General features: G+C 48.6%; 2 protein-coding genes across 2 annotated transcripts; one reads left to right on the top strand and one right to left on the bottom strand.

Moving 5' to 3' along the window:
* Positions 1–3703: 3703 nt before the first annotated feature.
* On the bottom strand, positions 3704–7279 carry LOC123122379 (proteasome subunit alpha type-7-B). The gene is made up of 3 exons (XM_044542573.1): positions 6963–7279; positions 6460–6874; positions 3704–3999 (listed from the first exon to the last, which is right to left on the bottom strand). Exons 1-3 carry the CDS (start codon positions 7133–7135, stop codon positions 3838–3840), a joined length of 750 nt encoding a protein of 249 aa, XP_044398508.1. The 5' UTR covers positions 7136–7279; the 3' UTR covers positions 3704–3837.
* A 2456-nt stretch (positions 7280–9735) lies between these two features.
* On the top strand, positions 9736–11938 carry LOC123125278 (purple acid phosphatase 15). Its single transcript, XM_044545797.1, has 5 exons — positions 9736–10037; positions 10101–10292; positions 10383–11131; positions 11237–11521; positions 11620–11938. Exons 1-5 carry the CDS (start codon positions 9773–9775, stop codon positions 11788–11790), a joined length of 1662 nt encoding a protein of 553 aa, XP_044401732.1. The 5' UTR covers positions 9736–9772; the 3' UTR covers positions 11791–11938.
* The last annotated feature ends 11828 nt before the right edge of the window (positions 11939–23766 follow it).

The following is a 23766-nucleotide window of genomic DNA, read 5'->3' as shown; positions in this document are numbered from 1 at the left end:
ATCACTACCTCCATATCTCAAAACAATCATCAAGCATCAAACTTCTCTTAGTATTTGATACGTCTCCAACGTATCTATAATTTTTGATTGTTCCATGCTATATTATATTCTGTTTTGGACATTAATGGGCTTTATTATACACTTTTATATTATTTTTGGGACTAACCTATTAACCAGAGGCCTAGCCCAGAATTGCTGTTTTTTGCCTATTTCAGAGTTTCAGACGTATCGCCCCCCTTTCCTTCTCCTTCTCCCCCTTCCTTTCCCCCTCCTAGTAGGAGTAGGAAAGAGGGGAGTCCTACTCCTACTAGGAGGAGGACTCCTCCTCCTGGCGCGCCCTACAGGGCCGGCCGGCCTCCCCCTTGCTCCTTTATATACGGGGGCAGGGGGCACCCTAGGACACACAAGTTGATCATTGATCTCTCCCAGCTGTGTGCGGTGCCCCCCTCCACCATAATCCACCTCGGTCATATCGTAGCGGTGCTTAGGCGAAGCCCTGCGACGGTAGCTTCGTCAACATCGTCACCACGCCATCGTGCTGACGAAACTCTCCCTCGAGCTCTACTGGATCGTGAGTTCGCGGGACGTCACCGAGCTGAACGTGTGCTGAACGCGGAGGTGCCGTACGTTCGGTACTGAGGATCGGTCGATCGTGAAGACGTACGACTACATCAACCGCGTTGTCATAACGCTTCCGCTTAACGGTCTACGATGGTATGTGGACGACACTCTCCCCTCTCATTGCTATGCATCACCATGATCTTGCGTGTGCGCAGGAATTTTTTTTGAAATTACTACGTTCCCCAACAGGCACCTATGGTAAAGGTGACTCCTGAGGACCCGTCCTCATCGACAGGCACCTGCTTGGTTTCTGCCTTGTCTTGGGTGAACAACTGCTTCTTCTTGGTTGGTGCGGCTCCCTTGGCCTCGGAGGCGCCCGCGCCGGTCTTGAGGGCAAGCTTGAGCGCCACCAGGGCCTCCTTGGTGTCCCCCTCGATGGTGAGGACGCCCTTGCTCCCAGGCATCTTCATGAGGTTGTAAGCTGGATGGGTTGCTGCCATAAACTGGGCCAGAGCTGGGTACCCGAGGATGGCGTTGTACGGGAGGCCGATGCGGGCGATGTCGAAGTCGACCAGCTCGGTGCGGTAATTGTCGCGCGTGCCGAAGGTGACAGGAAGGCGGATCTGCCCCAGGGAGTGGGCGGTGCCGCCGCCAACTCCTGAGAAAGGCTTGCTGAGGCGGAGCCGCTCGAGTGGTACGTGAAGGAGGCCGAAGGCCTCCACGGAGAGCACGTTGAGGCCGGCGCCGCCATCGATGAGGGTCTTGGTGACCTACCTGGCACGCCAAATGTCGGATTTCGGGTTCCGGCAAAACCCTTAAGGTTTGAACACTGGGGTGCGCGCGAAGATCTCCCCCTCACCGATCACGCCCTCACACGCTTGACGATCTCTAGGCTAAGCACGACGAACTCTCAACACACGAGACACAAGATTTATACTGGTTCGGGCCACCGTTGTGGTGTAATACCCTACTCCAGTGTGGTGGTGGTGGATTGCCTCTTGGGATGAGGATGAACAGTACAAGGGGAAGAATAGCCTCCTGAGGTGAGGTGTTCTTGTGCTTGGTGGGTGTGAGGATCGCTCGAGTGAGTTCTGGTAGGTGAGGATCCGATGCCCTCTACTGTGGTGGCTAACCCTATTTATAGAGGCCCTGGCCCTCTTCCCAAATATTGAGCGGGAAGGGAGACAACAACGGCCAATTTGAAAGGGGACAACCAGTACAGCTTATCCTGACAAAAGTAGTCTTTGCCTGCCAAAGGCTCTGGTGGTGACGCCGTCTTGGGCTCCACGGTGACCTCCGTTTTGCCGTCATGCTGGTCTTGATCTCGTTGCACCGATATGGAAACCTTTGCCTAATGCCTCGGAACTCCTCGCCTGCGCTTGCCTCCTTAGCACCAAAGAGGAAGCAAGGACACTCTGCGCGCTGGCGCCCGCCTGGCCTTGGTCGTCATGGCTCACGTCATGAGAACCTCGCGAGGTTTGCCTTGCCTTGATCTCTCCGCCCCTCGCGAGCCAGCTTGGTGAGGCCGCTCTTGAGGAGGTCTTGTGTCGTCCGCCTCGCGAGGCTTGGCCCCTCGCGAGGGTCTTGAGTGCTTGCTGGTGAAGATGGGTCGTACGGGCCCGCTGGTGGAGCCACGCCGTGGGCCGCAGGCAGGCAAGTCTGGGGACCCCCGTTCCCAGAACGCCGACAGTGGTATTGCCTTTGTGCCTTAAGAGTTTTTGTCGAAGGCTATCAAGGTTTCCTTGCCTGAAGAGTACTTTCGGCGTTGATCCATTTGTCCTTGGCCACCTTGAATATTTGTCCAAGGTGCTTGCGATATCCAAAGGGTAGGTATTGATAACGGGCAATGTAGTTGCCGAACCTTGAAGCAAGAGTTGACAAGAAAGAATGAGAGTACATGTGCACCTCATGCCAAAAACGACGAATCTATCCATACAATACAATAACAAATGACGCGACTTGCCCAAATTGCTATAATTGGATGAAACAGAATCCGCCGCAATGAAAGCGTACAATACAAGAACAAATGAGGCGACTTGCCCAAATTGCTATAATTGGGTGAAATAGGATCCGCCGCAATGAAAGCGATGACAGCTCTCAACAAAATTGTGATGAAGCCCTAGATACATCACATGTGAAGAATGAATCGACACAACATAAAAACGAAATCTAATAGTGAACTTTAAAAGCTTTAGCAGGGTGAACTTGACGGAAGAAACAATTGAATAACAAAAATTGAAGATTTATGCAACAATGTGCTGCTAAATCTACTAGTCAGAGTTTCGGCACTTTTTCCCCCTCACGGTCGGTTAGTGAGAGCTCACTCTAGCATATGGAAGGAGGGCCAATTTCTCACACGGACCTCCATGTTTTCTTTTCCAAATCGAGAAGGCGAAATACATGGAAAAGAAATCTCATGAGGTGCTCAAATTTCTTTTCTATAAATTGGGCAGGCCAAATAGATGGGGACAATAGAAGTGGCGGAGAGGCGCCGAGGTAGAGTGCGAGGAAAGCCTTTCAACAAAAAGATAAGAGTTTGTGTCCGTCGTAGTTGAGGTGACCAACTGTTTTTGTTCACTAGCATATGTGTGCACGCCTGACGACTTTGCTAAGTTAGTGTCTGGTGTGCAAGCTTGATATACGGTCGTGCACGTGCACGCATATGCGATATGCTGTGCAGGTTTTCAAAATAATTCAGTGCCACCGGCCAGATTTGAACAGCCAGAAAGGTGCTGCCAGATGTGTACAAATAATTTAGTATAATACAAAGCAAAAGCATATTGGCCGGTAATAAAATTTATTTTGGCTTTGCAAGTGGTGAACAGAGATGCAAAATTCAAGCATGGTAGGGCCTCTGACGTGTAACCAAAGTGAGGTGGCATACCAAGAATACCAAGAAAGCACCAGCAGTCTCAGGTGACATCATCAGGACCGGAAGTGAATTGACATTGCAACAAACGCACCAGCACTATCCAGTGATTAACATGAGCCCATATGGCATAGCAACCACACCTTCAGAAACTACAGTTCGCCAGGTTAACCATCTGCGAATACGCGAGGAGCAGATGACGAGTAATAAATTTGCGCAAGGTTCAAACGCTGGAAAGGGGAAAGGGAAACGAAACCCCTGGACCATGAGCCATCAAGAAAACAAGGCAATTCATTTACGAATGACTTCAATATCTTGTTAAAGCAGTTTAAAGAAAGTTATGGAACGTAACAGTGACACACTAAAAGGTTTCGGCCGACAGAATGAAGATATAGCACACCCAGTAATTAGGTATCCTTCGGGCCGCTCTTCTTTGCAGCCTCAGCCGCGGCCTTCTCTGCCTCAATCTCGGCAACATATTCATCAATTTCAGTCTCCTCGAGTTGCCGAAGGCCATCCTTCTTTGTCATCACTGCAATCTCGATGTTCTTCCCACCACTCTCAACAACCTAAAAGGTTTCGTCATCTATTAGTGCTTGCAGAACGAAAACAATATTGGAAGGATAAACTGAAGCTATAGTGCACATCATATGTTCTGATGTTCATAACATTTTTTTTTGACAAATAGTAAGGATAAAGTTAGTGTCAAGGAGGCGAGAGAAAAGATCAAGCAATTCCATTTGGATCCTGCAACTTAAACACCAACCTAGCATAGATAAATTGATGCTGACAGTCAAATTGCAACTAAATACCATCCCTATAAAGAATTTAGATGCTGGACATTATATGTTCTAGTACTACACATACAAAATTCAGTATGTATGCTTGCTACAACCGCACAAGTTCCAGATCCATGAAGATCAATTGGTGAATAATAGCCCATCTGGCACACACTCATGGAAACAAATGGCAGCAGAGAACTGTTATTCAGAAATGTTGCAAAAGTTAAAGCACAGATGTGACCTATATTGCACATAAATATGGCAAACGATACAAACTGGCCTCGCTGACTCAGCAAATAAAGTTATAGTGATCTAAACGCTCTTATATTTCTTTACGGAGGGAGTAGCTAGAAAACTGATGAAAGCAGAGTGGTATTTTCGAAGTGCAAATTTACAAGGAACTGCTAGATTAAGATCATTCCCCAAGATTCTGCTATAAAGAAAATTCAAAAAAAAAACTCATTAAATTTGGGGCTATGCACATATACTCTCTTGATACAGAGCATAAGCCAGAGGATGGGCCACAGACATCTAACAATTGCATGATAGACTTCCGAGTTGCATAACATCCAGGAGACAGGAGTAGATAGAAAGCCCCACCTTTGTTGGGGCTATGCGTATATACTCTCAACTTAAGTTGTAATTTTCTTAATAGAATGGAGTGAATCAGACAATGGTAAATTCAATATTCACAGAGGCCTAAGCAAGCTTCTTGGCACAACTAAAAGGAGCTGCACCAGGAGTAGCTATGTAAATGCCTCGTCATAAGTACCTGTCACAATTCCTCATTTTCACCTCCATTCCACTAAACTAAGATTGCTCCGATAAAGAAAACTACCACATATGAGTGGCAAGCAAGGCCTTTCGCTCACTTAGCAGCCAACACCCACCAGTACTTTTCAGCATCTGTTTGGGAAATCTGCCACTCAGTTGCTACTTTAGTTTGAAGTTATATTCCCATTGTGGCATGAGATCAAGTAAATCCAAGTATATAAGAGAATAAAGAGATTCTACGATATTTCCAAAGGCACCTCAAATACTGTGTGCTTGATAAATCAATCCTTTCTATATAGAATGGAGTGAATCAGACAATGGTAATTCAGTATTCACAGAGGCCTAAGCAAGCTTCTCGGCACAACTAAAAGGAGCTGCACCAGGAGTAGCTATGTAAATGCCTCATCATAAGTACCTGTCACAATTCCTCATTTTCATCTCCATTCCACCAGACGTAAGATTGCTACGGCAAAGAAAAAGAAAACTACCACATCTATGAGTGGCAAGCAAGGCCTTTCAGTTCACTCAGAAGCCAACACCCAAGTCTGCCACTCAGTTGCTACTTTAGTTTGAAGCTATACTCCTATTGCGGCATGACAAAGGTCAAGTAAATCTCGATATTTCCAAAGGCACCTGTGTGATTGATAAATTAATCCTTGCTATACAGAATGGAGTGAATCAGACAATGGTAAATTCAGTATTCACAGAGACCTAAACAAGCTTCTCGGCACAACTAAAAAAAGCTGCACCAGAAGTAGCTATGTAAATGCCTCGTCATAAGTACCTGTCACAATTCCTCATTTTCATCTCCATTCCACCAGACGTAAGATTGCTACGACAAAGAAAACTACCACATCAATGAGTGGGGAGTAAGGCCTTACAGTTCACTCAGCACACCCCAGTGCTTCTCAGCATTAGTGTGGCATGCCTGCTGTCTACTAACTCTGGGCCTACCAAAACGTCATATATTTTGGAACGGAGGTAGTAGTTGCTATTAAATTTCAAGCTACACTCATATTATGGCATGAAAAGGATCAAGCAGATCCGCAGTTGAGTAATGAAAGTATAAAATATTTCATTCACTGTCATATTCCCAAAGGCAACTCAAATACTTGTGCGCTTAGCCAGTATCCAGTTAGCTGAACACATTTACCATTAACAAGCAACTGCTCCTAGAGCTTTGCTAGGATCACCAGCATCAAAACATAATCAGAGTAACCATGAATCCACTAAATGACCCAACTTCAGATGAAGAAAGGTAGAAACCAAACAGTTACTGTGAGCTGCTACCAAGGTTTATTCCTGGATCATGTTAAGTACTCTCTACAAGACTATGGTAATCATTCAATAGGAGAGATGTGACCTTTATAAATGATGAATCAAGCAATTGACAATTTGACATAAGCTGTCCATAGCAATTTGGAGTTTATTCTGTTGCATTAAACTGAAGAGAGGCAATTGCAGCACAAATACCTCTAGAAGGGCTCGGATGGTGAGCTTGATGGTCTCCTTGCCGGATGTGTCCTTGTAGTTCTTCTCCAGGAACTCCCGCATGGAGTTGGAGTTCCTCCCGGTGGCGTTGGCCTTCCAGGCGGAGAAGGTGCCGGAGGGGTCGGTCTGGTACAGGGCGGGCTTGTCCGTGTATGGATCGAAGCCGACGATGAGGGTGGAGAGGCCGAAGGGGCGTACCCCGCCGCTCTGGGTGTACTTCTGCTGCAGGCCGGCGATGTAGCGGGTGATGTACTCGACGGTGACGGGGTCCTCGACGGTGAGGCGGTGGCTCTGGCACTCGACGCGGGCGCGGTTGATGAGCACCCGCGCGTCCGCCTTGAGCCCCGCGCACGCCAGCGCGACGTGCGTGTCCAGGCTCGCGATCTTGCGCACGGACCTGCGGAGCCGGCGAGATGAGATCTGCGGGCCCGAAGGCGAGGGGGAAGGGGAGGGGGAGCGAGAGGGGGAAGGGGGGTCGCTGGTACCTGGAGTCCTGGAGCTTGGGGGTGGACTTCTTCTCGACGCCGAGGACGACGGTGTCGGTGCCGCGGACGCCGACGGCGGCGTTGCCCTTGCGGACGGCCTCGAGGGCGTACTCGACCTGGAAGAGGTGGCCGTCGGGGGAGAAGACGGTGATCGCGCGGTCGTAGCGGGCCATCGCCGGCGGCCGGTCGCGGAGGCTTAGGGTTTGGTTTGGGCTTCCCGGGCGGCGGAGGTGCTGGGTTGCTCGATTGTGTGCGCGCAGGCAAGCTCGGCGGCTTTGGGGGAGAAGTGGTGTTTCGGGTTGGGCTTCGGTGGTGTTTACTTGGGAAAGAAGAAGAAGAAGGCCTGCCTATGTGTGATGGCATGGGCCGATTGCTTTATTGCCTCAAAAAAGTAAAGGTCTGTCGAAATCACTAATTTAAAAATAAAAAAATCTAAAAAAACTAATTAAAAAAAAAGGTATCAATTGCAAAGGTATTTCTCACATTTTGCGACACTTGTTCGTGTTTTCTTTTGTAGATAGATTCATATTTTCAGAACGATATACTCTTGAACCGTGCGCCTAAATCATGAAGTGTTCATCATTGCATTATTCGTGTCAAAATCTTTGAAACTAGATTCCATGTTGATAGATTTTGACGGACATTTTCCAGACAAATATGTGCTTCTAAGCAACATGAACTAACTCGTGCTCCCACCTAATATTAACCTCTGCTCCCACGGTCTCACATAGTATTAACTCATGCTCCTAATGTGAAGCATAAAATTATGTGTCCGCGTGAAGTGCATCTGTACTCCATGAAAAACCTATAAAATGAGAAAACCCAAAAAAACTAGAAAAATCTTTGCAAAATCCAAAAACCTAAAAAAAATCCCCCAAAAAAGATTCATGTGGAGGTGTACGCTATGTGGCGACAACTGAATGCACCACGTGGCGCGGTCGTGTGCTCACACCGGGGAAAGTGCCACCGTGGGGTACCCCCTAATTATTTGCTCCAAAAGTTTGTTGCTTTGTAAAAAAGTTATAAATCAAACATAATGGGCCTGATCTCATTCAGCTCGAACTCCACACACAAAGCTAGATCGAATGCTCTAACTTTGCGAAGCTGGAATCCATCGTCTCCAAGAGGCCTAGTGCGATTTTTCGAAGCTAGTATTTCATGATTTAAAAATTCACTATGTTTATGAACAACTCTCGACTAGAGAGTATTCTTAGTAATGTGATAAGAGTAACACAACGATTTTTTTAATATAGGTTTGGTTTGCAATTGTATTGATAGAGCGAGACCTAATCCTATTTGGGAAGGCCTCAGGTAGTTAGGACGGTTGTAGCTCAGTCGAGGTCAGTTTGAGTCGTAATGCAACTCTTCGCACTTGACTTCAAAATGACTTGGGGCTATTGAAAGGTCCAAAAGCAACGATGTCGCCGATGAGTTTATTCAAAGTGAGAGTACATGTCCATGAGGCTAAGAGAAGGGGTGCCTTGACAAATTATCAAGACTGCACCAAGGCGATGGTAGGATATGAGAGGTATGATGATAAGTCTATATCCATGAGTCCATAAAAGTAGTCAAAGGTGGATCCATAGTCCATGGTACATTAATCATTTTCATCCATGTGTGAATGGACCTTTAGCTAGTTGGGCCTCATTTAGATTTGGGCTCATTTCCTTCTATACTTCATTCTTGACTCTCTTTTTTTTTGCGAAAAGGATTAGATCTCTTATAAAAATTCATCGGAGGTACAAAGTATCTCAAACATAATAAAAACTACATCGAGATTCCGAGACCAACGAACGACCACCACTGCCACTAGAATAAGCTGCTGACGCGCCACCGGAGCCGCCTTGACCTTGTCAATGACAGCCGGGAAGTCTTCACGCACGTACCCCTAAGGACCAACGCTCTGGAGTCGCAGTCGTCGCCATTGAACGCTTGCATAGATCTGAAGCATTTGACACCAAATCTCGCCACATGACGAGAAAACGCTAACCCCACCGCCCCAAGAAGACAACAAGAATCTATGTCGGAGCTCCGTCAACTACCCAGATGAGTGAACTCGAGGAGGATCGGAGCCCGGAAGACAAACTCGAAGAAGAAGCCTTGCCATCCACCCGAAGGCCGCACCTATGAGGACTAAAAAAACCTAACCTAATTTTTTTTGATAAAAGAAGGGTTTTCCCCTTCCGATTTTCATTAAAGAAAACCAAACCAAACCTAAACTACTAACCGGAGCGAAGGCATCGGGATTCTCGTCCGCGCCACCGGCCGCCGGAGCGGTAGGCAGAGTGGAGGCAAATCCACGGACTCACCGGTGAAGTCTAGAGGGGTCTAGCCGCCTAGGATCATTATGGGAGGTAAACAAGAGTGATTTCAATGTTGACTTTGACCTTTCATTTTTTGCCTTCTCCTTTTATTTGTTGACCATGCAATTTTGCTTGGACTTCTATTAATCTTGTTAATGGAGTTGGATATATGCGTTGATCGTTTTAGACCTTATTCACCGGCTTGAACTTTTTTGGACGAGCCATAGCTGCATATTTTGTTGCTTGCGCTTTAGTTTCAAGCTACACTTTGTAGAACATGAGTCATGCATGGGACGAAGGCGTCCAAACTTGGCTAGTGCAGCTGCCTGCGCGTTCACAAGGCACCAAAGCGCAGGCGGCAAAGTTTGCTCGTTTATTATCTTGGCGGTCCAAGATGGGCGGCAGGTTCCAGACGATGGACGAAGACCCACCGAGTTCCACTTCCGGCTCCAACCTCCTCTGCCCGATTCATATAAGTTTCCTGCCAAAGGCATTCCAATTCTGTCAATGCCAAGCAACAACATGTGGTGGGGGTCGCTGCTGCTGCTGCTGCTGCTCGCGGCCGCGGTGGCGGCGGCTGCTGAGCCGGCGTCGACGCTCACGGGCCCGTCACGGCCGGTCACGGTGGCGCTGCGGGAAGACAGGGGCCACGCGGTGGACCTGCCGGACACGGACCCCCGGGTGCAGCGCCGGGCCACGGGCTGGGCTCCCGAGCAGATCGCCGTCGCGCTCTCCGCCGCTCCCACCTCTGCCTGGGTCTCCTGGATCACCGGTAGTAATCTGCTCACCGGACTCTGATTCCTGGGTTGGATGGCATTGACTCTTGGTTCCGCAGGGGAATTCCAGATGGGCGGCACCGTCAAGCCGCTGGACCCCGGCACGGTCGGCAGCGTCGTGCGCTACGGGCTCGCCGCCGATTCTTTGGTTCGCCAGGCCAGCGGCGACGCGCTCGTGTACAGCCAGCTCTACCCCTTCGAGGGTCTCCAGAACTACACCTCCGGCATCATCCACCACGTCCGCCTCCAAGGTGACCGCCGTCGTTCGTTGATCCCCTGTTCCACAATCAATTTTTTTTTTTGCATATTTTTTGGGAGTGCAATGAAGTATCTGCATGCAGGGCTTGAGCCTGCGACGAAGTACTACTACCAGTGCGGCGACCCGGCCCTCCCGGGGGCGATGAGCGCCGTCCACGCGTTCCGGACGATGCCGGCGGTGGGGCCGCGGAGCTACCCGGGGAGGATCGCCGTGGTGGGAGACCTCGGGCTCACGTACAACACCACCTCCACCGTGGACCACATGGCGAGCAACCGGCCGGACCTGGTCCTCCTCGTCGGCGACGTGTGCTACGCCAACATGTACCTCACCAACGGCACCGGAGCGGACTGCTACTCGTGCGCGTTCGGCAAGTCGACGCCCATCCACGAGACGTACCAGCCGCGCTGGGACTACTGGGGAAGGTACATGGAGGCGGTGACGTCGGGGACGCCGATGATGGTGGTGGAAGGGAACCATGAGATAGAGGAGCAGATCGGGAACAAGACGTTCGCGGCCTACCGCTCCCGGTTCGCGTTCCCGTCGACGGAGAGCGGGTCCTTCTCCCCCTTCTACTACTCGTTCGACGCCGGCGGGATCCATTTCCTCATGCTCGGCGCCTACGCCGACTACGGCAGGTCAGGGGAGCAGTACAGATGGCTGGAGAAGGACCTGGCGAAGGTGGACAGGTCGGTGACGCCGTGGCTGGTCGCCGGCTGGCACGCGCCATGGTACACCACCTACAAGGCTCACTACAGGGAGGTGGAGTGCATGAGAGTGGCCATGGAGGAGCTGCTCTACTCCCACGGCCTCGACATCGCCTTCACCGGCCATGTAACACCTCAATCACACCCTCTGACTGACACGGATCGACCTACCTCCGTTCTCTGGACATTGGCAAGCAGCCGAGAGTGATCACTCGCTTGCTGTGTGATGCAGGTGCACGCGTATGAGCGCTCCAACCGGGTGTTCAACTACACGCTGGACCCGTGCGGCGCCGTGCACATCTCGGTGGGCGACGGCGGGAACCGCGAGAAGATGGCCACCACCCACGCCGACGAGCCGGGGCACTGCCCGGACCCGCGGCCCAAGCCCAACGCCTTCATCGGCGGCTTCTGCGCCTCCAACTTCACGTCCGGCCCGGCCGCCGGCAGGTTCTGCTGGGACCGGCAGCCGGACTACAGCGCCTACCGGGAGAGCAGCTTCGGCCACGGCATCCTCGAGGTACGTACGTACGAGGAAAACAAGATCGAAGAGAATTCTGACCAGCTAGATATATGGTTCGTTTGACCGATGTGAGACGACGCAATTGGTTCACGCAGGTGAAGAACGAGACGCACGCTCTGTGGAGATGGCACAGGAACCAGGACCACTACGGGAGCGCCGGAGATGAGATTTACATTGTCCGGGAGCCGCACAGGTGCTTGCACAAGCACAACTCGAGCAGGCCGGCACACGGTCGATCAAACACCACACGGGAATCGGGAGGTTAACCGTTGTACCACTGGAGTAGATCGCGTGGTGTAATGGCAACTGTATAGACGGTTCGCCCAAGCGTGGAAATAAAAAGTTATACCAACTAAAACATGGATTGGGCAGTGCTAGGCGCTGGCCGGCCGGCCGGCCCAAATTTCCAACGGTCGTGCTAGCCGCCCGACACCAGTCGCACTGGCCGTTGGATCTAGCAAAAAAAAAAAAAAACCGGTTCGCGAAGCTCCCCACCCCACCCACAATCTCGCGCAGCTAACCCCGTTGCCGCGCTCACCCTCCACCTGGGCGGCGACACCCTCCACCTATGCCCGCCGGCGCTCGTCCTTGGTTTCGTGCGTTTCTGCTCCGGTGCTCCCCTCCTGGGCTGAACGCGAGGTGGAAAAACACATCGACGGCCAGGATGAACCAAAAACGGTTAATAACGAGGGGCACGATCGTCTTTGTTGCCCCGCGTATAGCCGTCGAGGAGCCCAGGGAGGCCCGTACGAGCCCGGTTAGATCGTATGCCCGGCCGTATACGTATTTGTATATGGCGGCGTTTCGTGCACGCGTGGAGCCGCCCGCGCGTGGGGCAGCACGTGTCACGGGTAGATTCCAAAATCGTCCCATCATATAAATGTGGACGGCAACCACCTCCGGCCGCATCGCCCACCATTCCCCCCCGCCGCATCGTCTCCCTCTCCCCACTCCCCACTCCCCACTCCCTCTCCTCTCCAACATTCTCGTCGCCCTCACCGCATCCTCTCCATCGCCATGGCGGACGCAGGAGGCGAGCGCCCCGATTGGGGCGCAGATCTGGTGGAGCAGGCGCGGCAGGTCGCTGCGGGCACCTTTGTGAGGGGACGTGCCGGCGTCCAGCACGGTGCTCCCCCCGCTGCAGATCTGGAGAAGGCGGGGGCGGGCTGCAGCGGCGCAGTCCAGCCAGATGCGCCCGCTCTGGCGATCTCCGGCGAGGCGCAGAAGGTGGAGGCGGGCTCTGGCGAGGCACAGAAGGTGGAGGCGGGCTCTGGCGAGGCGCACGAGGTGGAGAAGGTGGAGGCCGACTCTGGCGAGGAGCAGGCGGAGCAGAAGGTATCTGCTTATCACTTTAATGTGGTAGTTTTTAGATTGTAGGGTTTGTGGCAAGAAGATTTTTTGGTTAGATTTGTTGGATGTATGGTTTTCTCTGCATTAGGTTTTTTGTGTATTTGATTCGTGCAAGAATGGTGGACCTGAAGGAAATATGCCCTAGAGGCAATAATAACGTATTATTTATTTCCTTGTATCATGATAAATGTTTATTATTCATGCTAGAATTGTATTAACCGGAAACATAATACATGTGTGAATATATAGACAAACAGAGTGTCACTAGTATGCCTCTACTTGACTAGCTCATTAATCAAAGATGGTTATGTTTCCTAGCCATAGACATAAGTTGTCATTTGATTAACGAGATCACCTCATTAGGAGAATGACGTTATTGACTTGACCCATTCCGTTAGCTTAGCACTCGATCGTTTAGTATGTTGCTATTGCTTTCTTCATGACTTATACATGTTCCTATGACTATGAGATTATGCAACTCCCGTTTACCGGAGGAACACTTTGTGTGCTACCAAACGTCACAACGTAAATGGGTGATTATAAAGGTGCTCTACAGGTGTCTCCAAAGGTACTTGTTGGGTTGGCGTATTTCGAGATTAGGATTTGTCACTCCGATTGTCGGAGAGGTATCTTTGGGCCCACTCGGTAATGCACATCACTATAAGCCTCGCAAGCATTGTGACTAATGAGTTAGTTGCGGGATGATGTGTTACGGAACGAGTAAAGAGACTTGCCGGTAACGAGATTGAACTAGGTATCGAGATACCGACGATCAAATCTCGGGCAAGTAACATACCGGTGACAAAGGGAACAACGTATGTTGTTATGCGGTCTGACCGATAAAGATCTTCGTAGAATATGTGGGAGCCAATATGGGCATCCAGGTCCCGCTATTGGTTATTGACCGGAGACGTGTCTCGGTCATGTCTACATAGTTCTCGAACCCGTAGGGTCCGCACGCTTAACGTTATGATGACAGTTTCATTGAGTTTTGATGTACCGAAGGAGTTCGGAGTCCCGGATGAGATCGGGGATATGACGAGGAGTCTCGAAATGGTCGAGACGTAAAAATCGATATATTGGACGACTATATTCGGACTTCGGAAAGGTTCCGAGTGATTCGGGTATTTTTCGGAGTACCGGAGAGTTACGGGAATTCGTATTGGGCCTTAATGGGCCATACGGGAAAGGAGAGAAAGGCCTCAAAAGGTGGCCGCACCCCTCCCCATGGTCTGGTCCGAATTGGACTAGGGAAGGGGGGCGCACCCTTCCTTCTTTCTCCTTCCCCCTTCCCTTCTCCTACTCCCACAAGGAAAGGAGGAGTCCTACTCCCGGTGGGAGTAGGACTCCCCCTATGGCTCGCCTCTCCCCTTGGCCGGCTGCCTCCCCCTTGCTCCTTTATATATGGGGGCAAGGGGGCACCCCAGAGATACAACAATTGATCATTGAGATCTCTTAGCCGTGTGCGGTGCCCCCCTCCACCATATTACACCTCGATAATACCGTTGCGGAGCTTAGGCGAAGCCCTGCGTCAGTGGAACATCATCATCGTCACCACAACGTCGTGCTGACGAAACTCTCCCTCAACACTCGGCTGGATCGGAGTTCGAGGGACGTCATCGAGCTGAACGTGTGTAGAACTCGGAGGTGCCGTGCATTCGGTACTTGATCGGTCGGATCGTGAAGACGTACGACTACATCAACCGCGTTGTGATAACGCTTCCGCTGTCGGTCTACGAGGGTACGTGGACAACACTCTCCCCTCTCATTGCTATGCATCACCATGATCTTGCGTGTGCGTAGGAAAATTTTAGAAATTACTACGTTACCCAGCAGTGGTATCAGAGCCTGGTTTTATGCGTTGATGCTATGCACGAGTAGAACACAAGTGAGTTGTGGGCGATATAAGTCATACTGCTTACCAGCATGTCATACTTTGGTTCAGCGGTATTGTGAGATGAAGCGGCCCGGACCGACATTACGCGTACGCTTACGCGAGACTGGTTTCACCGTTGCGAGCACTCGTTGCTTAAAGGTGACTGGCGGGTGTCTGTCTCTCTCACTTTAGTTGAACCGAGTGTGGCTACGCCCGGTCCTTGCGAAGGTTAAAACAGCACCAGCTTGACAAACTATCGTTGTGGTTTTGATGCGTAGGTAAGAACGGTTCTTGCTAAACCCGTAGCAGCCACGTAAAACTTGCAACAACAAAGTAGAAGACGTCTAACTTGTTTTTGCAGGGCATGTTGTGATGTGATATGGTCAAGACATGATGTGATATAATTTGTTGTATGAGATGATCATGTTTTGTAACCGAGTTATCGGCAACTGGCAGGAGCCATATGGTTGTCGTTTTATTGTATGCAATGCAATCGCCATGTAATGCTTTACTTTATCACTAAGCGGTAGCGATAGTCGTAGAAGCATAAGATTGACGAGACGACAACGATGCTACGATGGAGATCAAGGTGTCGCGCCGGTGACGATGGTGATCATGACGGTGCTTCGGAGATGGAGATCACAAGCACAAGATGATGATGACCATATCATATCACTTATATTGATTGCATGTGATGTTAATCCTTTATGCATCTTATCTTGCTTTGTTTGACGGTAGCATTATAAGATAATCCTTCACTAAATTATCAAAGTATAAGTGTTCTCCCTGAGTATGCACCGTTGCGAAAGTTCTTCGTGCTGAGACACCACGTGATGATCGGGTGTGATAGGCTCTACGTTCAAATACAACGGGTGCAAAACAGTTGCACACGCGGAATACTCAGGTTAAACTTGACGAGCCTAGCATATAACAGATATGGCCTCGGAACACGGAGACCGAAAGGTCGAGCGTGAATCATATAGTAGATATGATCAACATAGTAATGTTCACCGTTGAAACTACTCCATCTCACGTGATGATCGGACATGGTTTAGTTGATATGGATCACGTGATCACTTAGAGGATTGGAGGGATGTCTATCTAAGTGGGAGTTCTTAAGTAATATGATTAATTGAACTTGAATTTATCATGAACTTAGTACCTGATAGTATTTTTGCTTGTCTATGTTAATTGTAGATAGATGGCCCGTGCTGTTGTTCCGTTGAATTTTAATGCGTTTCTTGAGAAAGCAAAGTTGAAAGATGTTAGTAGCAAAGATGCGGATTGGATCCGTGATCTGAGGATTATCCTCATTGCTGCACAGAAAAATTATGTCCTTGATGCACCGCTAGGTGACAGACCTATTGTAGGAGCAGATGCAGACGTTATGAACGTTTGGCTAGCTCAATATGATGACTACTTGATAGTTTAGTGCACCATGCTTAACGGCTTAGAATCGGGACTTCAAAGACGTTTTGAACGTCATGGACCATATGAGTGTTGGAAATATGCCCTAGAGGCAATAACAAATGGTTATTATTATATTTCTTTGTTCATGATAATCGTCTATTATTCATGCTATAATTGTATTGTCCGGAAATCGTAATACATGTGTGAATACATAGACCACAACGTGTCCCTAGTAAGCCTCTAGTTGACTAGCTCGTTGATCAACAGATAGTCATGGTTTCCTGACTATGGACATTGGATGTCATTGATAACGGGATCACATCATTAGGAGAATGATGTGATGGACAAGACCCAATCCTAAGCATAGCATAAAAGATCGTGTAGTTTCGTTTGCTAGAGCTTTTCCAATGTCAAGTATCTTTTCCTTAGACCATGAGATCGTGCAACTCCCGGATACCGTAGGAGTGCTTTGGGTGTGCCAAACGTCACAACGTAACTGGGTGACTATAAAGGTGCACTACGGGTATCTCCGAAAGTGTCTGTTGGGTTGGCACGGATCGAGGCTGGGATTTGTCACTCCGTGTGACGGAGAGGTATCTCTGGGCCCACTCGGTAATGCATCATCATAATGAGCTCAATGTGACTAAGGCGTTAGTCACGGGATCATGCATTGCGGTACGAGTAAAGAGACTTGCCGGTAACGAGATTGAACAAGGTATTGGGATACCGACGATCGAATCTCGGGCAAGTAACATACCGATTGACAAAGGGAATTGCATACGGATTGATTGAATCCTCGACACCGTGGTTCATCCGATGAGATCATCGTGGAACATATGGGAGCCAACATGGGTATCCAGATCCCGCTGTTGGTTATTGACCGGAGAGGCGTCTCGGTCATGTCTGCATGTCTCCCGAACCCGTAGGGTCTACACACTTAAGGTCCGGTGACGCTAGGGTTGTAGAGATATATGTATGCGGAAACCCGAAAGTTGTTCGGAGTCCCGGATGAGATCCCGGACGTCACGAGAGGTTCCGGAATGGTCCGGAGGTGAAGAATTATATATAGGAAGTCCAGTTTCGGCCACCGGGAAAGTTTCGGGGGTTACCGGTATTGTACCGGGACCACCGGAAGGGTCCCGGGGGTCCACCGGGTGGGGCCACCTATCCCGGAGGGCCCCGTGGGCTGAAAGTGGAAGGGAACCAGCCCTTAGTGGGCTGGGGCGCCCCCCTTGGGCCTCCCCCCATGCGCCTAGGGTTGGGAACCCTAGGGGGGGAGTTCCCCCTTGCCTTGGGGGGCAAGGCAACCCCTTCCCCCCTTATGGCCGCCGCCCCCCCTTGAGATCCCATCTCTTGGGGCCGGCGCCCCCCCAGGGGGCCTATATAAAGGGGGGGGAGGGAGGGCAGCAAGAGAACAGCCTTGGGCGCCTCCCTCCTCCCCTGCAACACCTCTCTCTCTCTCTCTCTCTCTCTCTCTCTCTCTCTCTCGCAGAAGCTCGGCGTAGCCCTGCCGGAGAACCGCTACATCCACCACCACGCCGTCGTGCTGTTGGATCTCCATCAACCTCTCCTTCCCCCTTGCTGGATCAAGAAGGAGGAGACGTCGCTGCACCGTACGTGTGTTGAACGCGGAGGTGCCGTCCGTTCGGCACTCGGTCATCGGTGATTTGGATCACGGCGAGTACGACTCCGTCATCCACGTTCATTGGAACGCTTCCGCTCGCGATCTACAAGGGTATGTAGATGCACTCCCTTCCCCTTGTTGCTAGTACACTCCATAGATGCATCTTGGTGAGCGTAGGAAATTTTTTAAATTATGCTACGATTCCCAACAATGAGATGTTCCAGGAGTTGAAGTTAATATTTCAAGCAAATACCCGAGTTGAGAGATATGAAATCTCCAACAAGTTCTATAGCTAAAAGATGGAGGAGAATCGCTCAACTAGTGAGCATGTGCTCAGATTGTCTGGGTACTACAATCGCTTGAATCAAGTGGGAGTTTATCTTCCAGATAAAATAGTGATTGACAGAATTCTCTAGTCACCATCACCAAGTTAGTAGAACTTCGTGATGAACTATAGTATGCAAGGGATGACGAAAGTAATTCCCGAGCTCTTCGTGATGCTGAAATCGACGAAGGTAGAAATCAAGAAAAACATCAAGTGTTGATGGTTGACGAGACCACTAGTTTTAAGAAAAGGGCAAAGGGAAGAAGGGGAACTTCAAGAAGAACGGCAAGCAAGTTGCTGCTCAAGTGAAGAAGCCTAAGTCTGGTCCTAAGCCTGAGACTAAGTGCTTCTACTGCAAAGGGACTGGTCACTGGAAGCGGAACTACCCCAACTATTTGGTGGATAAGAAGGATGGCAAAGTGAACAAAGGTATATTGGATATACATGTTATTGATGTGTACTTTACTAGTGTTTATAGCAACCCCTCGGTATTTGATACTGGTTCAGTTGCTAAGAGTAGTAAATCGAAACGGGAGTTGCAGAATAAACAAAGACTAGTAAAAAGGCGAGGTGACGATGTGTGTTGGAAGTAGTTCCAAGATTGATATGATCATCATCGCACACTCCCTGTACTTTCGGGATTAGTGTTGAAACTAAATAAGTGTTATTTGGTGTTTGCGTTGAGCATGAATATGATTTGATCATGTTTATTGCGATACGGTTATTCATTTAAGTTAGAGAACAATTGTTGTTTTGTTTACATGAATAAAAACCTTCTATGGTCATACACACCAACGAAAAAGGTTTGTTGGATCTCGATCGTAGTGATACACATAATCATAATATTGAAGCCAAAAGATGCAGAGTTGATAATGATAGTGCAACTTATTTGTGGCACTGCCGTTTAGGTCATATCGGTGTAAAGCGCATGAAAAAACTCCATACTGATGGACTTTTGGAACCACTTGATTATGAATCACTTGGTACTTGCGAACCGTGCCTCATGGGCAAGATGACTAAAACACCGTTCTCCGGAACTATGGAGAGAGCAACAGATTTGTTGGAAATCATACATACAGATGTATGTGGTCCGATGAATGTTGAGGCTCGTGGCGGATATCGTTATTTTCTCACCTTCACAGATGATTTAAGCAGATATGGGTATATCTACTTAATGAAACATAAGTCTGAAACATTTGAAAAGTTCAAAGAATTTCAGAGTGAAGTTGAAAATGATCGTAACAAGAAAATAAAGTTTCTACGATCAGATCGTGGAGGAGAATATTTGAGTTACGAGTTTGGTCTACATTTGAAACAATGCGGAATAGTTTCGCAACTCACGCCACCCGGAACACCATAGCGTAATGGTGTGTCCGAACGTCGTAATCGCACTTTACTAGATATGGTGCGATCTATGATGTCTCTTACTGATTTACCGCTATCGTTTTGGGGTTATGCTTTAGAGACGGCTGCATTCATGTTAAATAGGGCACCATCAAAATCCGTTGAGACGACGCCTTATGAACTGTGGTTTGGCAAGAAACCAAAGTTGTCGTTTCTTAAAGTTTGGGGCTGCGATGCTTATGTGAAGAAACTTCAACCTGATATACCTTCTATCACAGGTCCGAAGGCAAAACTTTTGTTGCTAAATTCGGAAATTTTCTAGAGAAGGAGTTTCTCTCGAAAGAAGTGAGTGGGAGGAAAGTAGAACTTGATGAGGTAACTATACCTGCTCCCTTATTGGAAAGTAGTTCATCACAGAAACCAGTTTCTGAGACACCTACACCAATTAGTGAGGAAGTTAATGATGATGATCATGAAACTTCAGATCAAGTTATTACTGAACCTCGTAGATCAACCAGAGTAAGATCCGCACCAGAGTGGTACGGTAATCCTGTTCTGGAGGTTATGTTGCTAGACCATGACGAACCTACGAACTATGAAGAAGCGATGGTGAGCCTAGATTCCGAAAAATGGCTTGAGGCCATGAAATCTGAGATGCGATCCATGTATGAGAACAAAGTATGGACTTTGGTTGACTTGCCCAATGATCGGCAAGCCATTGAAAATAAATGGATCTTCAAGAAGAAGACTGACACTGATGGTAATGTTACTGTCTATAAAGCTCGACTTGTTGCGAAAGGTTTTCGAAAAGTTCAAGGGATTGACTACGATGAGACCTTCTCATCCGTAGCGATGCTTAAGTCTGTCCGAATCATGTTAGCAATTGCCGCATTTTATGATTATGAAATTTGGCAAACGGATGTCAAAACTGCATTCCTGAATGGATTTCTGGAAGAAGAGTTGTATATGATGCAACCAGAAGGTTTTGTCGATCCAAAGGGAGCTAACAAAGTGTGCAAGCTCCAGCGATCCATTTATGGACTGGTGCAAGCCTCTCGGAGTTGGAATAAATGCTTTGATAGTGTGATCAAAGCATTTGGTTTTATACAGACTTTTGGAGAAGCCTGTATTTACAAGAAAGTGAGTGGGAGCTCTGTAGCATTTTTGATATTATATGTGGATGACATATTACTGATTGGAAATGATATAGAATTTCTGGATAGCATAAAGGGATACTTGAATAAGAGTTTTTCAATGAAAGACCTCGGTGAAGCTGCGTATATATTGGGCATCAAGATCTATAGAGATAGATCAAGACGCTTAATTGGACTTTCACAAAGCACATACCTTGACAAAGTTTTGAAGAAGTTCAAAATGGATCAAGCAAAGAAAGGATTCTTGCCTGTGTTGCAAGGTGTGAAGTTGAGTAAGACTCAATGCCCGACCACTGCAGAAGATAGAGAGAAGATGAAAGATGTCCCCTATGCTTCAGCCATAGGCTCTATCATGTATGCAATGCTGTGTACCAGACCTGATGTATGCCTTGCTATAAGTCTAGCAGGAAGGTACCAAAGTAATCCAGGAGTGGATCACTGGACATCGGTCAAGAACATCCTGAAATACCTGAAAAGGACTAAGGATATGTTTCTCGTATATGGAGGTGAAAAAGAGCTCATCGTAAATGGTTACGTTGATGGAAGCTTTGACACTGATCCAGACGATTCTAAATCGCAAACCGGATACGTATTTACATTGAACGGTGGAGCTGTCAGTTGGTGCAGTTCTAAGCAAAGCGTCGTGGCGGGATCTACGTGTGAAGCGGAGTACATAGCTGCTTCGGAAGCAGCAAATGAAGGAGTCTGGATGAAGGAGTTCATATCCGATCTAGGTGTCATACCTAGTGCATCGGGTCCTATGAAACTCTTTTGTGACAATACTGGTGCAATTGCCTTGGCAAAGGAATCCAGATTTCACAAGAGAACCAAGCACATCAAAAGACGCTTCAATTCCATCCGGGATTTACTCCAGGTGGGAGACATAGAAATTTGCAAGATACATACGGATCTGAATGTTGCAGACCCGTTGACTAAGCCTCTTCCACGAGCAAAACATGATCAGCACCAAGGCTCCATGGGTGTAAGAATCATTACTGTGTAATCTAGATTATTGACTCTAGTGCAAATGGGAGACTGAAGGAAATATGCCCTAGAGGCAATAATAACGTATTATTTATTTCCTTGTATCACGATAAATGTTTATTATTCATGCTAGAATTGTATTAACCAGAAACATAATACATGTGTGAATATATAGACAAACAGAGTGTCACTAGTATGCCTCTACTTGACTAGCTCATTAATCAAAGATGGTTATGTTTCCTAGCCATAGACATAAGTTGTCATTTGATTAACGAGATCACCTCATTAGGAGAATGACGTTATTGACTTGACCCATTCCGTTAGCTTAGCACTCGATCGTTTAGTATGTTGCTATTGCTTTCTTCATGACTTATACATGTTCCTATGACTATGAGATTATGCAACTCCCGTTTACCGGAGGAACACTTTGTGTGCTACCAAACGTCACAACGTAAATGGGTGATTATAAAGGTGCTCTACAGGTGTCTCCAAAGGTACTTGTTGGGTTGGCGTATTTCGAGATTAGGATTTGTCACTCCGATTGTCGGAGAGGTATCTCTCGGCCCACTCGGTAATGCACATCACTATAAGCCTTGCAAGCATTGTGACTAATGAGTTAGTTGCGGGATGATGTGTTACGGAACAAGTAAAGAGACTTGCCGGTAACGAGATTGAACTAGGTATCGAGATACCGACGATCAAATCTCGGGCAAGTAACATACCGGTGACAAAGGGAACAACGTATGTTGTTATGCGGTCTGACCGATAAAGATCTTCGTAGAATATGTGGGAGCCAATATGGGCATCCAGGTCCCGCTATTGGTTATTGACCGGAGACGTGTCTCGGTCATGTCTACATAGTTCTCGAACCCGTAGGGTCCGCACGCTTAACGTTACGATGACAGTTTCATTGAGTTTTGATGTACCGAAGGAGTTCGGAGTCCCGGATGAGATCGGGGATATGACGAGGAGTCTCGAAATGGTCGAGACGTAAAATCGATATATTGGACGACTATATTCGGACTTCGGAAAGGTTCCGAGTGATTCGGGTATTTTTCGGAGTACCGGAGAGTTACGGGAATTCGTATTGGGCCTTAATGGGCCATACGGGAAAGGAGAGAAAGGCCTCAAAAGGTGGCCGCACCCCTCCCCATGGTCTGGTCCGAATTGGACTAGGGAAGGGGGGCGCACCCTTCCTTCTTTCTCCTTCCCCCTTCCCTTCTCCTACTCCCACAAGGAAAGGAGGAGTCCTACTCCCGGTGGGAGTAGGACTCCCCCCTATGGCGCACCTCTCCCCTTGGCCGACTGCCTCCCCCTTGCTCCTTTATATACGGGGGCAAGGGGGCACCCCAGAGATACAACAATTGATCCTTGAGATCTCTTAGCCGTGTGCGGTCCCCCCTCCACCATATTACACCTCGATAATACCGTTGCGGAGCTTAGGCGAAGCCCTGCGTCGGTGGAACATCATCATCGTCATCACGCCGTCGTGCTGACGAAACTCTCCCTCAACACTCGGCTGGATCGGAGTTCGAGGGACGTCATCGAGCTGAACGTGTGTAGAACTCGGAGGTGCCGTGCGTTTGGTACTTGATCGGTCGGATCGTGAAGACGTACGACTACATCAACCGCGTTGTGATAACGCTTCCGCTGTCGGTCTACGAGGGTACGTGGACAACACTCTCCCCTCTCATTGCTATGCATCACCATGATCTTGCGTGTGCGTAGGAAAATTTTAGAAATTACTACGTTACCCAGCAGTGGTATCAGAGCCTGGTTTTATGCGTTGATGCTATGCACGAGTAGAACACAAGTGAGTTGTGGGCGATATAAGTCATACTGCTTACCAGCATGTCATACTTTGGGTCAGCGGTATTGTGAGATGAAGCGGCCCGGACCGACATTACGCGTACGCTTACGCGAGACTGGTTTCACCGTTGCGAGCACTCGTTGCTTAAAGGTGACTGGCGGGTGTCTGTCTCTCTCACTTTAGTTGAACCGAGTGTGGCTACGCCCGGTCCTTGCGAAGGTTAAAACAGCACCAACTTGACAAACTATCGTTGTGGTTTTGATGCGTAGGTAAGAACGGTTCTTGCTAAACCCGTAGCAGCCACGTAAAACTTGCAACAACAAAGTAGAAGACGTCTAACTTGTTTTTGCAGGGCATATTGTGAT

This window comes from Triticum aestivum, chromosome 5D (assembly GCF_018294505.1).
Source record: "Triticum aestivum cultivar Chinese Spring chromosome 5D, IWGSC CS RefSeq v2.1, whole genome shotgun sequence".
NCBI classification, from domain to species: domain Eukaryota; kingdom Viridiplantae; phylum Streptophyta; class Magnoliopsida; order Poales; family Poaceae; genus Triticum; species Triticum aestivum.
The sequence above is the reverse complement of the archived record's forward strand: the minus strand, read 5'-3'. Positions and strand labels throughout refer to the sequence as shown.